The sequence below is a fragment of the Lissotriton helveticus genome, chromosome 3_2, assembly GCF_964261635.1.
Source record: "Lissotriton helveticus chromosome 3_2, aLisHel1.1, whole genome shotgun sequence".
In the NCBI taxonomy this organism is placed as follows: Eukaryota; Metazoa; Chordata; class Amphibia; order Caudata; family Salamandridae; genus Lissotriton; species Lissotriton helveticus.
In genome coordinates, this window is record NC_136062.1 from 19,220,099 (window position 1) to 19,232,439 (window position 12,341).

The 12,341-nt window shown below is 50.0% G+C and overlaps 1 protein-coding gene across 1 annotated transcript in view; it reads left to right on the top strand.

Moving 5' to 3' along the window:
• The window catches only part of SLC27A2 (solute carrier family 27 member 2), a 471,878-nt gene that overhangs the window by 104,492 nt on the left and 355,045 nt on the right, over window positions 1-12,341 (top strand). The window contains exon 2 of the mRNA XM_078684751.1: window positions 639-848. Coding sequence (XP_078540877.1) covers window positions 639-848 — 210 coding nt within the window. The remainder of the gene's footprint in view (window positions 1-638; window positions 849-12,341) is intronic.

The window sequence follows — 12,341 nt, forward strand, 5'->3', positions numbered from 1 at the left end:
TAAGAGGTCTAACAATCCCTTTTGAATGTGCTCCGTGTAAGCATGTGCTTGTGCAGGCTTGCATATCTCATTTAGTGGCGTGGTAGGTTAAACCTAGGGCAGTGGTTAAACATAATCCAGCAAAAGATAAAGCACACTATCCACAGAGGGTGAAGGTTACTAGGCTAAAGTTCTTCTTACAAACGTGAAGAGCTAGCACCGTCCTCTGGACCCAACTCGGTGTAAATGTTGGTGCACTGATAAGGGCACATGTCATATCCGCCGAGTTGCCACATGTCTCACGTTCAGCCACTTTGTATTCTGGGACTTTTAGTTTCATTTTTACTATGGTAATTATGAGCTTACAAGTCTGAGTATGCAAAGTGCAGCAGTGCTTTGTGCTGTGAATGTCGCACATTACGGAGATTTTGTCAGCTATGCCATAGCCCCAGAGCTTAAAGGGTGCGCCCTGCTGTATCATTGTCAGCATTGCCATATTTTCGTTTTAGAATCCATGCTGTAATTTAACGTGTTCTGCATGTTACATTCAGCGTTATCGGCCTATTAGTTAACAGCCTGTCTTTACTTTGTACCGACGTTGCCTGTCATTTTCTAACTGAAGATTATAAAACTTACTTAGAAACGCCTGTTTTTTTCAGAACTAAGCGCTGCTGTTGAGGAGGTGCTGCCCAGCTTGGTGAAGGACAACGTAAAGGTGTTTTATTTGAGCGACAAGTCTCCAACAGATGGGATTGAGAGCCTGAACGACAAGATTAATGCGGCTTCACATGAGCCAGTCTCGCCGTCTCTGAGGTCAGAAGTTAACTATAGAACCCCTGGTCTCTACATCTACACTTCCGGAACTACAGGTAAAGGGCGGCTCATTGTGTGGCCACATTGACTGCGGGTGATTGATGGTTAACCGTTTGCTCGTGCTGTGTTTACATTAACAGAAAATGAGACGCCATTGAATGTTAAATGTTTGTCATACCTGGGTGACAAGGTGCAAAACGTTTAAATCCACTTCTTTTATCACATGTCCCTTGGAAGAGTCGAACACTCTCTTGATGAAAGAGCTATAAAGTAACTGCGTGGTGTGGGAATGATTACATGGATAATTCACAAAATAACTTTTAAATAAGGATAATTTCATTACTCCGAATCCTACCCTTCCTCGTCTCAGTCTGCACGAGGGAAGTTAAAAATCCTCGTGGCAAGCATCTAGCAAAAAGCAAAAAACTATAACCCTCGCACTGTGCCCATTCCGTGGGAGACATCTTCCCCCACCCCGCCAACCTGCCATCCCAATAAAATTAGCCAACAATGAGTGTATATGTTGTGGTCGTTGTTGGCCGCAGTTTTATTAGTATATTACACATACTGGTTATACATTTGTAATTTGCGAACTGCCATATGTTGGTCATAAATCATACATGTCATAACCATCATGGGCCTATACTATTGTGGTACATTTCAGTTCGTAAATGGCACGCCCAAACCAGTTCCTTTTGTTAGTCCTTGGTAGTCCTCTTTGTCCGGTTACTTCTGGGACCACCATTTGGTTGGTTACCCATGCCCTGGAGTGGAGGGGTAGATTCTCTCTCTGGAGTTAGGCCCCCAGCTCGTTACCTTTTGCGCCCGGCCGGGTCTGGGCCGCGAGCGCCGTCTCCTTTTGCTACTCCACTCCTTGGCGCGGCCACCTCACCCTGCCGTGCGGCATCCAAAAGTGAGTGGCCCTCATCCTACACACCGCCCTATCGGTGTGTCTCCTTAGCCAATCATTGTACCAATTTCTGCCACGCCACAGGGAGGCTAACGTCTTACTACGGCTCCCCCAACAAGAAGATTTTTTTAAAACATTTTTTTTATCTGCAACCTACAAGAGCCATTGCGCCCCACGGGTTGTCCCAAAAGACTCTCAACCCCTCGTCAGAAAGATGGACCCCGTCCTGTCCGTACAATTCCGGGCATCCTGGGTGGATCAGACCATGTCTGATGGATTCCAACCCGTTGGTCTTGCAGAATTTGTGCATTGCAATGTTCAGTTTTCTCCTGGCATTATCCACTGCCTTGTTTGACTCTGTGCCCCTCCAATGCCTCCTACTGACCATCTCAGACCATATGACAGTTGTGCCGCCGAACCATGTGGCAGCCCTGGTGAGGTCTGTCTGAATTGCCTGCCCCAATGCTTTTTGTTCCATTTGGGCCAGGTCGTTGCCACCGAGATGAATGATCAGGACGTCCGGATGCCATGCTGAGTGTGCCAGCAGGTTGTCGAGCGTTGCTGGCAGGTGGTTCCATTTCATCCCAGGCTGCCCCTGCCAGCGGATGCATGTAGCTTTGGGCTTGCTTGCCAACCTATGGCCTGACTGCTTCCACCATGTCTGCATCTGGGACACGAAAGAATGGCCCACTACCCACACCAGCTGGGGGCATTCTCCTGCTGAAAAAAGAATTTGCAAAATAAGGTGGCCTGCTGCAGCACTGGGGCCTTTGTCTGTAGTATTGGGAGAAGGGGCCTGTTCTTTGCCACCCTGCCATGCGGCATCCCAAGGTTGCCCTGCTTGACGCTCACCCTGCCGTGTGGCATCCCAAAGTGAATAGTCCCCCCTTTGCCCGCGCTGCTCTACAAAAGCCGAGGTCGGATGTAGGTTTTGTATGCTCGGGACCGCCATCTGCCGACAGCCTGAATTCTTTCCTCTGGCATGCCATGCTGCAATGCCGAGGTGGCTGCGGTGATTCTGAAAGAGTGGGGGGCAAAGGACTCTGGGTGGAGCCCACCTTTAGAGAGGGCCTGGCGCATTACTGCGGTGAATTGAAACTTGCTTAGATTGCTCCCATCCTGGTGTTTGAAGAGTGGTCCTTCGCCTGCCGGGCAGGTCACCATGTATTTGAACAGGCAGCACACTGCGCAATACCTTCTCTCTGGAATGCATTGCAGCCGTATCACTGCGCCCTTTCCTGCCTTGTCAGTTTTTGACCTTCTTAATAGTATCTCCACTGCCTTTCCCTTGGGTCTGATGTCCGTGGCCCGGAGGCACCATTGTGCCGGGCCCCGCTTGCTAGGTGCCACTAACTCACTGATGCGGAAGGTGCCAAAGAATGCTGTGGCAAATGCTGCCTGGAAGAGCTGGAGCTCGAAACTGTCTTTTGTAACCCATACCAATGCTTCTAGTAGCTGGCCTGTTATCCAACCTTACCCCTTCAGCTCTTCTCCACCCTTTCAGTGCTGCCTTGAGGTATAGGGACGCTGTGGGATCTTCCCCTGTGTGAATTCTGGTGAAATGAGCTATGGCTGCCAAATGGGTCTGTGCCCATGACCTTGTCTTTTTGTTATCGAATGCCCACTGTATGAATTTCTCCACCGCTCTTTGTGTTCCAGCCCTGTTGCTCAGTGATTGTATGCCCCCAACATTCATTACTGTGGCTGCATATTTCTTGTACCGTCTAGTTGCCTCTGGGGTCAACGCCTGATTTACCAGTGCGGATAGATCTATCCCCCCTGGTCCCACAGATATGCTGGAAAAGGTGTCATCTCCTTGTCTGCCCCTGGCACCAGCTCCCTGAATCGATTAATCTGAGACCGTGACAAGGCGTCCGCTGCCGTGTTCTCCGCCCCTGGTACATGGCGAGCCATCAGCTCCAGATTCCCCTCCAGCTGCAATCTAATTAACTGTGGCATTAGCCTCAACGTGTCAGGGCACCTTGCTGCGCCTTTGTTAACGGCCTGCACTACCCCCTTGTCAGACCACAAGGTCAGCTTAATGTCTTTTAGCTCCTGTTTTCATACTGTCAATGCTACTATTATTGGAAAAAGTTATAAAAATGTTATATTACTGGTGATGCCCTGCCTGTGCCATTTCTCCAGCCATTGGCTTACACACCACTTTTTTCCCAGGATTGCCCCGAAGCCCAAGCTCCCCGCAGCATCCGTAAAGAGGGCTATCTGTCTGGCTGTCACCCAACCCTCTCTCCATATCAGAATGCCGTTAAAGTTTGTGAGGAACTCGTCCCACATCAGAAGGTCCTGCTTAACCCCAGGCCCTAGCCGGATGTGGTGGTGTTTATGGGTGATGCCTGATGTCAGCTGTGTCAGGCGCCTGGCGAAGACTCTCCGAACGGGGATGACCCTGGCCGCGAAGTTGAGCTTACCAATCAGCCTTTGCAATTCACGGAGCGTCCCCTTGCTGCGACTGCACAAGCCCCTGACCTCCGCCCTGAAATCCTTCACCTTTTCCTAGCCTGGCTGTCCCAGCTACTGAGTCCAGCTCCATGCCCAGGAATGTGGTGGGGCCCGTTGTCTTCTCAGTTGCCAAGGGGACCCCCAGTATCCCTGCCAGCTCCTCACAGGCTGCCAGAGTGCCACGCAGATGGAGACCCTGCGGGGCCAGTGAACATAAAGTCATCTAAGTAGTGCAGTTTCCCACCCCCTGGGTGTCTGTCATGCAGGCTCCATTCCAAGAAGTTGGCAAACTGCTCGAAATATGTGCAGGATATGGCGCAGCCCATGGTGATTGCTTTGTCAATGAACAGGTCCCCTACCCACTGAAAGCCTAACAGGTGGAAGCTGGAAGGGTGTACAGGTAAGAGGCGGAATGCGGACTCAATGTCCGCCTTGGCCATGAGTGCCCCATTTCCTGCTGTTTTACTAGGTCAATCGCATTGTCCACCGATGCGTAACCCACTGAGCAGGCCTCTGTGTCGATCCCGTCATTCACAGAGGACCCTTCAGGGAATGAGTGGTGGTGAATGAGTCTAAATTGGCCAGACTCTTTCTTGGGGACCACCCCCTGGGGGCGATAACTAGACCCTCGTGCAATTGTGGTGGGAGGGGACCCGCAATTCTGCCCAAGAATTTCTCTTTATCCAGTTTGGCACGCACCACCCCAGGGTGTTGCATTGCAGATTTCAGATTGTTGGCCCCCTCCAATGGTATAGGGCCTGTGAATAGTATCACAAAACCCTCCTCAAAACCCCCCACTAAAACAGTAGTGTCTGCTTTGTTAGGGTATTTGTTCGCTAGTCTGCGCAGCTGTTGTGTATTAATTGGGGATCTGGCCAGCTGATAATCTTGCATGTCTCGTCGGCCCCCCCCCTGTTATCCTAGATCTAGTGTTTCCTTTTCTTATCCTTCTTGTCCCTTTTTGGCTCTTGCTTGCCCCGACATGCCACTGCAGGGTGCCCTCCCCCAAAGCTTGAGCATGTGTGCTGGAATTTGCATGAAGCGCCCCACGAGCAGTCCCCGGCATCATATTTCCAGCAAATTGCTGTGGCTCCACTGGAGGATGGGGGCTTCCTTGCGCCGTGCTTCACCCTGTGAAATGGCTTGCCCCTCCCCTCGTGGTAGGAGCTCCGAAAGGACTGGTCGCTTTTTCCCGCCCAAGATTTTACCTCTTTGGCCGCTAGCATTTTATGTATAAAGCCAGAAACATCCTCCTCATTCCATTCCATTTCTGGGTGTCTCTGCATCTTAAGCCTGATGCCCTTGTCATATTCCAGCCGTGCATCCCCGGGAAACTGCCTCTGTGCCCAGTGAATATTGGCCTCGTAGAGCCATAAATCTGCAGTGCAGCGTGGGAATTTTTCAACTATGATGCATGCCATAATTCTAAATGCATCCAGACAATTATCAAAGTTCCTTTCCTTTCTAGTGCTGCGCCTTTCCCTTCCATCCTCATCCTTCTTGTCACAAGTTATGAGGTCCAGCCCCTCAAGCTGGATCTCAAGCAGGGAAAAAATGTCTACAAATTCCTTTCGCCACATCCTCTCCTTGACTGCCAAAGGGATGAGACATGCTAACCCGGTGGCTCTTGTGGTCAGTGACGCCGGGCCAGGTAATGGCCTGGTGTATGCATCGGCGGCTGCTGCCTCGTGTGCTGGGAAACTTGTATTACCATTGTACCCCCATGCTGCCACTGGAGATCTCTACTCGCCATGGGCGGCCTGCGCTACCTGTCCTTGTATTCTAGCCTGCCGCGCCCAGCCTGGGTCCAACAGGTGCCAAGGCAAAGCTGATGCCTCGTCTGCGCGCTGTTCCTCCGGCCCATCAGCCCCATGACCCATACCCATAAACAACAGGGGAGCCATAGATTTAAAACATTCTTTTACAATGGTGGCAATATGCTCACCGCTCACCATTCTGCTGGTAGCCTCGCCGTGATCATCTGCCCTTGCTGGTATGCCCCCGGGCAGCATTTCTCTCCTCTGTGGCTTCTTCCTGGGGGCTTTCTTCTGTGGCCGGGGTGTGGTCTTGCGTTTTTTGGGTGAAGCTGGGCCAGCATCGTCCGCATCTTGTGCTCCTGAGCCATTGCCTCCCGCCTGATCCAGGTGTGGCTGCAGCCAGTCGCTGCCATGTACCGCTGATACTTCGCGGACGCACTTCAGTAGCTCCGCGAGCTCTTCTGGCTGACCATCTGCCATCGCTCCTGGCGGGTTGCTGCTGCCTTTGGATGCACCAAGAAAGGACAAGGCTCCTTGTTCGTGTTACCTTTTAGGCTTTTTATTCTGTCCTCAGGCCCCTACTGTGGGCCGCTTCAGTCTTCCTCCGATCATGTGCCACTTAGCGCTCAGGACGCTGTGCTGTTTGTTTGCCCCCACCAGCTGATCCGTGCACCGATAGCGATGCTACAACAGGACCGAGCTGTTCGGTCCTGGGCGTCTCTCCCGCCGAAAGCCTGGTGCCACGGGGGTGAGGGGAACCTTCACCGCCACCCTCCGCTCTCACCTCAATGATATGCAGTGGCTGGGCTTAAAGTTTGCCCCCAGCAGGGGTCCTTGGGGTCCTTACCGCCGCTGTCGCTCTGTAGTGAGCGTGTTCTTTGAGTGTGGTCCCCCAGCCCCGCCTCCAGTTACGGCTCGTTGTTCAGCACAGCCTGGAGCTGCGGCTCACTGCGCGCTCGCTCCGGCTGAGGTGGAGTAGCGCTCCGGGCTCACCGCACGCCTCAGATGGGAGGAGGAAGGCAACAAAAACCAAGCCGTTGCCTTCGGACGCAGCGTATAGCGCACCTCACTGTTTGTTCAGTCAAGAGCTATGGCCTCACTGCGCCCTCGCTCCGGCCGAGGGCTCGCCGCACGCCTCAGGAGGGAGGCGAATGCCACAAAAACAAAGCCAGTGCCTGTAGATGCGGCGTATAGCGCACCTTACTGCTCCCGGGCGCCAAAACTTTGAAAGGGGGGAGCTCCGGTACCGTGGGTGGCAGGTCCGGAGGCCTTGCTGAGATGAGAATACAACTCCGGCCCCGCTGATGGTGCCAACCCTCGGCAGGCGCACCGTTGTTCCTGCTGCGACGGTCCAGGAATCGGGTGCTCCTCGAGGTTCTCTCTCGATTCCTCTGTCGATCTTTCTCCCCGACAGCGCTTCGCCTCGTCGCTGGTCCGCCGGTCTTCTGCAGAAAGTCCGCACGGTGCGCCGCTCTCCCCACTCCACAAAGTTAGGAGCTACCTGGTAGAGGGTTGCCTTATTCCCCCAACTTGCTCACCTTAGCGCTCAGGTGGTGCTCCCCGATTGGGGGGTTCACACCTAGCGCTGACAGCCCATTGGCCTTCTTTTGGCGCCACTGGGCGCTTTTGGGCGGGGTGGGCATATTGCTCGGGCTAGTTTCTGGGCGCTTTAGGGTGCCCAGAACCGGTTTTCCCCCTGGGGCTCAGTGCGGGTTATGGCACCGGCCCCTGAGCCTCCCCCTCCCCTACGGGTGGGTGAGGCGGCGTCTGCAAAAACATATTTTTGATTGTGCTTCTCTTCCCCAATTGGGCTTCCTCTATTAAGGGGCATCCTAGGCAAACAATAGCAAGCCCAGCTGATCAGACAGATGGCCCAGACCCTCCTAGGGAGGAGGAGGGGCTGAGGACTTAAAGAAGAGTAGGGCTAAGGAAGAGACGGCAAGACAAGGAGGCGTCATTATATTGCAGTGTATCCTTTAATTGCCAGATGGATAAGACATCACAAAACTGAAAGTGATGGCAGTAAACAAACAAGCATTTGCATAGCAAATTGGTCTCGACCTTGGGATCTTATAAGTGTTTAGCCAGAGCTATTGGCTTTGACAATATCTTTAAGCTATGTTGTAGAGCAATGTGGTGGTTAGTAGAGCCATACCCCAATCACAGGAGTGAGAAACTAGAAACAGGCCGCAATGCGATACTGTGCTACAAAAACAGCTTTTTTTTTGTTAAATAATTTTTATTGAAGATAAAAGAATACAGAAATACAAATATAATATATCGTTCAGATGAAGATATGATAGTACAATTATACAATAAAGAATATCTGTAAAAACAAGTGATGTAAAAAACTATAAGATCAAAAAATTACATAGATTGCAGTAACAACTAATAAATAGAACATAATCATTATAGGACTGAACTTTGAATTAAAAAATACTGTAAACCTGTGAATTATGGGAGGATAAAATTATATTTAAAGGATTTTATTATAAAAAGGAAGAAGGAAGGAGGTATGAAAAAGTAAAGAAGAGAAAGAGAAGAAGAAAGAGAAGAAAAGAAATAAGAAAAAGAAAAGAAAGAGGAAGTATAGAATATAGTAAGATGAATTTATAGAGGAGGGGATTTGGATGATAGGTAAGAAGTGAACGGTAGCCATAAGAGATTAGATTTAATCTGTAGATGAATCAAAGCATAAGATACCGAGGCAATGTATGCTCATCACATATTAAATTCCACCAAAGTAAAGAAGATAGCTTAGAGTTGTCTTTCCAGCATGTCAATATAACCTTAAAAGCAACAGCAATAAATAAATCAAATAAAATTGACTTGGAGATAATTTGATCAACAAAAACAGCTTTAAAAACATAATTGCGATTATATTCATCATTAGCACTTCACACATGATTAGACACAACATCATTGGAATCACGTATTGATTGAAATTATGTGCTTTGTGCATGCACGGCTGGCAGTGTGTTATAGTGTATGTGCGTGTGCGTGTGCGCATGAGGGCACAGACTGTGCAATACAGGGGTTTCTTGAAACAGCTGAAATACTAGCACAAACTGCACTTCTAACACCTTATGGTGATACAAATGTATAGCGTTGGGGCTATCTGGAGGAGCAGCGCCGTTCTTCTGGGGGACTTCACCCCATGGCCTCTTTTACACCAATAGGTGTTTTTTTGAAAAGTGAATTTTTTTATGCATAATTTCCATTTGAGACACATGAAGACGGGTACATTTTACAGAAACTTGGTAAGCCAGAGCTGCCCTCTGTAACAGATTAATTTGCAAACACCCAACACCAAAATTATGAAACCATACAGTATTCTAGGCAAGGCTTGTTTCTGAGTGCAGCGGACCGATAAAAGTATTTATTTCTGAAAACTGTTCTAATCGCATATCCAATTCACAGAGCTTTGCAGTTGCTGAGATGTTAACTGCACTGCCAGTGCGTGATGCTAAGAGGAGTGCATTTGCGCTGTTTTCACCACCATAGATTGGTGTTTCAAATTGTCTCATGCTGAGGGACCCCACATGTGTCACTCCCCAGGTGACGCCCCACCGCCAACACCTGCGGTGAACAGTGATTGAACTTGCTGTGACGCGAGCCAAAAGTGCACGCAGGAAATTAACATGACAAAAAGGATGTGTTTACGCTTCAGGCCGTCTCCCTTAAAGAGGGCTGGCTGTATTGAGTAAGGAATAAGTCACTTAGGTGGTTTTCTTCAGCGTATGAAACTCAACAGCAATGTGTATGGCACTTCAAGTATGCCACTGCACCTTTCGCTCCCTTAGAACAGGCCCCTACTCACACGGCCCCCAGCTGCTGAGGCCCAGTGCCCAGACCACCTGCCGCAGCCCCTGCAAAGGCTCACCTGCTGCGTAAACAGTATAGGGTGCCCCACACACAGCTCATCACAGACAGCTGGATGTATGGGACCAGCAGCAAAGCACACAGGATATATATGTATGTACTGCAACACATAGAATACAGTTGAGCATACAGGCCATCATAGAGTGCATGATGCACATACAGCCTAGGACGGCGTGCCTGATGTACACATACTCCTCTACAAGATGTAGGACAATCACACACCCTAGGCTAAGCTCATACTACTCAGTAAACAGTGCGCAATTCATACAAACAGCTCAACAGTGCAGGACGGTTGTGTGAATAGCAAACAGTACCCGATGCACAAACAGTGCGTCACAGAGTACACAGACAGTTCAAAACCTTTTGCCGAACAGCTCAGTACTGATAGCAGTTCTCACACATGCTGCCTCGTACACACTGCATGGTACAGATACAGCCCAAAATAAAGTGAAGGGCGCATAGTATCATCATTGGCATCCTTTCCCATCCCTCCAATATAACATACATGCCAATAAATAGGCACACAACACAATTTTTTGTTTGGGTAAAGTTGCTGTAGGTTTATTACATACACCGTTATGTTATAGGTGGGTTATCTTACGGGTAATGCAAGGGCAGGCAACCAACTTGGCCCCCCACCAGCCTGATGAGCCAGGCAGCACTGGGGCGAACCCCACCTGTGCTGCCCTTACTGGTGATCCTCTTCCCGGTTCACGTGACACTTGGTATCTCCTTACTCACGCCCCTTTCAGGGCGGAGCGTAGCATAGCAAACCCCCGGTTGTTCAGGCCCACAATCGCCCAAAGGACTAACGGGGTGCCGACACGGTTTTCCAGGAACCTCCCATGAGGCTCCTAGGATTTGGCTTTTGCACCCATCATGGTGCCGCGCAGAGGTACTCTTCTGTACCCCTTTGCTTCCAGATCACCCTGTAACTCCGCCTGAACTCTGGAGGCGGCCACCGTCGCCACCAGAGCCCCTCACTAAAACAGCTATAGTCTAACCAGCAACCTCTCCTGCAAATCTAGATGAAAGAGAACCATCCCTACTGGTTATAGATGACCCCATCTATATCCCAATAGCCCTTGACGTTAGACTGGGGCAGCTAGTGTCTGATGAAACAAAAGGCCCTTTTGGCCTGTGAAGTTGTGCCAAGAACTATTCAACCTCATGCAGGAAAGTTCCACTGCATCACATGCCTCAGTCCCGTGCCAACTCTGGGCGGGACAAATGCAGACACCATGGCTCACATTGCCCCATCTATTTGCTGATCTCACCTAGCTGCCGTCCTTCTAGCACCGTGTGTGCCTGAACATCTGTGTGCCCCGTCTATGGGACAGCAGCCCACTTGCTAGGTGACCACTCCCCCACCCGCCTGCCTACTTTGGCTATTATGGCGAGAAGGATTATACTTAACCTTTGAACAGTCCCTTTGCTTGCTAAATCATGACGCACAGGAGTGTTCATAACTAGAAGTGTGTGACAATGGGCAAGGGGCCCTACTGCCCTACTGCCCTTGCCATGTATCCCTTATTCCTTATGAGAATTTTGTCCGTTCAGTTCCCTCTGTGGTGGAATCCCCTAGGCATACCAGCTTAGAGAATCTGTCTGATTAAGCAGTGCACCCTTGACGTTAGCTTGGATCAGCTAGTGTCTGATGAAACAAAAAGCCCTTTTGGCCTGTGAAGTTGTGTCAAGCACTATTCACCCACGCGGAAAAGTTCCACTGCGTCACATGACTCAGCCCCACCACCACTCTGGGTGGGGCAGTTTCAGACACCCTGGCTCTCAATGCCCCCGTATTTGCTGATCACACTAGCTGCCGCCCTTCTAGCACTGTGTGTGTCTGGACACATGTGTCTCCCATCTCTGGGACAGCAACTCACTTCTTAGGAGACCGCTCCTACCCCCGCTTGCCTACTTCGGCTGTTAGGGCGAGAAGGATTATACTTAACCTTGGCACAGTCCCTTTACTTGCTGAATCAAGGCGCACAGGAATGTCCACTACTAGGCGTATGAGACTTTAAAAGCAGTTGGCCTGGACAAGAGGAAAGATTTGGGAAGACAATTCAGGCCTTATGACAGTTGTTATTTCCCTCAGAGGGTTCAAAACCCCTCATTTGTTGCACTAACAGCAGCTTCAAACAAGGCAACTGTACTACCACGGGAAATCTTCTAGAGAGAAAGGACGTCTCCAATAACCACAAACTGCGTCCACAGGAACAACTCCAGCAAAACAATGATTTCCTCCAGTAGGAGGAAGTATAAGCAATTATGTCCAAGAGTGGCACCAAATAACCAAAGACAAATAGGTCTTAAATATTGTGCAAAATAGATATTCTCTGTCTTTCAGATGCCCTCCTCCTTTAATATGATCAGCATTCTCTTAGATAGGTCTGTTGCATCATTAAGTCAATACTTTGCTGCTGAAAAATGCAGTGGAGGAGGTTCGGCACTATCAAAAAGGATTGGGGGTTACTCCCAGTGTCTTCTGGTTCGGAAGAAGGGACCCAAACATGAATTCAGACCCATACTAGACT